Here is a 3,460-nt window from a genome sequence, read left to right on the forward strand (position 1 = left end):
TTCTTCATTGTGTTCTGTGGTCAAAAAGAGATTTTCAAAACTTTCTATTTTGCTTATGTACTGATTGGTGAGTGGTGAGAACAGCAGCTGCCCCCCAGTCACCCAAACACACATCATAAACACCCAAAGATCAATAAAAGTGAATAGTGGTAGATGACATGCTCAACAATGTTAACAACATTATTCCAGCAGAGTTATGCCTCAACTAACAACCTGTCAGCCAGTCAGAATGAAGAATTCTCAGTGGCCACATTATAGTGATAGCTAATCTTATCTTCCTTATTATAAAGTAATTCTATCATCAAACTTGTGTTGATGTTTTCATGACTGTACTCTCCATAGGTCCTCACAATAAAATCTATTCAGTCAGTGACTGGAAAAATAAAGCCTCTGTTCTGGTAGATGTGCGCCCTACCTTGTATTTGCATATGTTGCTATATAAACAGTCACTTGCAACAACACATGTGCTTTGCATTTGAACAGTTTACTGAGAAACGGCTTAAAGCATTAAGAAACACGGACATGTTGACAGGTGCCAGGAGAACAGGTTATAGCTGCACAGAGCTGCTGGATGTTTCTCAGCCTAATATCTACACATCAGGCAATATCAAAGGTGTACATAGAATAGACTATAAAACACTTCATCTGAACATTTGCTATGTGGGAGGAAGCTTGTGGTAGATGAATGTGAGGGATGTATGAATGTGGGGGATGTCGGGTGGCTCGGGCCAAAACAAGTTCTCACCAACACACAACATGACAGTCGGCATCAAAATGCATCGAAGGAGAATAGTGACCAAATATGGAACTCACAATGAAGTTGCACTCACATCTTTATGGAGTGTAATTCTTGGTTGGTGAAGAGCAGCAGGTGAAGAATTGTCCTCACTTGACAATGGATGAGTGGAAGATGTTTTTCTGGCCCGATCACGGTTGGTTGAGGGTGTTGCCTGAACGACACCTAGACAATAAGAGAACCTATCATGCATAGTTGAAAGGCCGGTGGGTGTAATGCAGCCATTTTGGATGCATTCAACGGGTATGAAATTTCACACTGTGATGCCAGAGTATATCATAATAACATAGCAGAGAAGAATGATTCGTCCCCAAGGAGACTTACAGGAATCATCCTGGGAGGGTTGGAGAAACAGTCAGGTGACATGATGGACAGGAACTGACCCAACAAGTACTGTGGTTCACACAGTCGGCTTTAAAGGTCTTTGAGCTTCTGGCAAAAGTGGTCTAGAATTGGAATAAACACAAGCCCTCAGTGCTTTACATATCTGTATAATATGTAATAATAAGGTAAATATAGGATTCAGAATGACTAACCAGAGTATTTGCATCTGTCTTCAACTCAAGTGCCGAATATGTACCACATTTGAATATTACACCTATTTGCTTACACTGTCCGCAGCTGTGTATTTGCTCAAATTCTGAGTGTAATATGTGTTTTGTTTTTTTGTATCTCCCCTCTAGGCGGACACTCTGAAGGAGAGGTATCAGAAAATTGGGGACACCAAACGGGCGACACCCATTGAAGTGCTTTGTGAAAGCTTCCCTGGTCAGTAGAACCAACCAGTTCCCTTTGTTTACTGCGTCGTTTCATTTCTTCCTCATTCAGCCAGATCTGAAACCTAACGAAATCTTCTCTTTTGCTACAGAAGAGATGGCCACCTACCTGCGCTACGTGAGGAGGCTGGACTTCTTTGAGAAGCCTGATTATGACTACTTGAGGAAGCTCTTCACCGATCTGTTCGACAGGAACGGCTATGTCTTTGACTATGAATATGACTGGGTCGGCAAATCACTTGTGAGTGCCTCTTACTGAATCCACTCATCCTCCCCCTCCTTTCTCTCTGAAATCCTTTGATTTGACCATCGAGTGTCACAGCTGCAGTTGTTTCATTGCTCTCACTTTAATAATTTCTCACTAGATCATAACCAATTATTTCTTCAAACTCTGTTATGAAAAAGTAGCTACATTGTGGCCGCTTAATATTTTTACCTCTCCCTAAATTCAACCCCATAGTTTTTACTCTTCATTATTATTTCCCTTAAATTGTCTCAACTTTGACACTGTGTTTCCCGCAGCCCACACCGATAGGCCCTATCCCCAGTGACACGCCCCTGCAGCCCAGAGAAAGCCGAGACAAAGCACAACAGCAGACCAAAAACCAGGTGAGATCATTAACATTAAAACACAACAAACCACACACCCACCCTCCACTCTCTACCTGCCAACTGACCGAGCAACCAGCCGACCAGCAGACCCTGTCATTCAAGTTCCTCTGCCAGATCACCGTCGTCGTGTCCAGCTCTAATCAACTTCCTGGAGAAAATGGCTGCCGTTCAGCTCCCCCTTGTCATTCACTCCGGCTCCTATCCGCAGTCTGACGGCTGAGTGACGACATCGTTCCCTCGATTGTTTGTCAGACACAAAAGTACAAAATTGATGCCTTTTTAGTAAATTAACCGACATGCACGATCATGAGGCAGGCTCTCCTGCTCCAGTTGTGAAAAAAAGCACTGTTTTCGATTTATTCTTCACACCTTGCCACTCTAAGCTACAGTCATTGCATGCATGAGTTGAAAATGCAAATTGCATTGTTCATACCAGTAATGACGAGCTATATGCTTAGTGTGTGACAAAGTGTGGACTGGATATTTTTAATTTCTTTTATTGGCATGCTATCCGAGCCTTGTATTGTTTCTCTGGTTTAGTAGAGGGGTAATAATAATTTTAGTAGAAGATGACCATGAAATCTTTTTGATAGACACAAATCATGGTACATATGATGTTGTTGAGTCTGACTCATTGTTTCCTGTAAAGCCATACAGGGAGCGCATTAGATTTTATGATTGACTTATTACAGTGGACTCTAGCCTCTTTTTACTGCTCTACTTTTAACGTGATTGGCTCGATAACAACTTGCCACCCTTTGAAGCTCGCAAAGCACCACCATGCATGATGCCCCATGACTGTAAAAAACCTGTAACATCCTGGTTAAAACAGTCAGCCGCAATAAAAGAAAAACATCAGCTATCTGTCTCTGCAGGCACAGGTTGTATTTCTTGGTGGGAAGATAAAAAATACATTTGTTAGATCTGCAAATGAAAGCATGTTTAAAAAAAAAAAAAAAAACCCTCGATACTTGAGCCTCTAGTTGAAATTTAAATAATGCTGTATTGAAGTGATAGGTGAGGTTATCAAGGCTGTTTTCTTTTACTCCTGCATGACTTTATTAGTGTGTTGATCTGTGCTTCGCATAAATTTTTGCTTCCCTCTACTCCTCTATTAACATAGTTTGTCTTAACAAGCCTGCTTCTGCTTGGGAGATGTCTTCTATAATTTTTTTGTTTTTGTTTTTGTTTTGTTTTTTTCATTCACTCCCCCTCCTCCTTGTCCCTCCTCCCCCCCACACTTCTACCCTCACCCCCTCCCACCATATTGCCTCAC

General features: G+C 41.8%; 1 protein-coding gene across 1 annotated transcript in view; it reads left to right on the forward strand.

Moving 5' to 3' along the window:
* Positions 1–3,460, forward strand: part of csnk1g2b (casein kinase 1, gamma 2b) — a gene marked incomplete at its 5' end in the record, with an annotated part of 29,515 nt that overhangs the window by 22,681 nt on the left and 3,374 nt on the right. Inside the window, 3 exon segments of the mRNA XM_035653283.1 lie at positions 1,480–1,564; positions 1,665–1,813; positions 2,095–2,181. Of these exon segments, the coding sequence (XP_035509176.1) occupies positions 1,480–1,564; positions 1,665–1,813; positions 2,095–2,181 (321 nt within the window).

Source organism: Morone saxatilis, unplaced genomic scaffold (genome assembly GCF_004916995.1).
Source record: "Morone saxatilis isolate NCDOM2014 unplaced genomic scaffold, NCSU_SB_2.0 Contig12, whole genome shotgun sequence".
Lineage (NCBI taxonomy): Eukaryota > Metazoa > Chordata > Actinopteri > Moronidae > Morone > Morone saxatilis.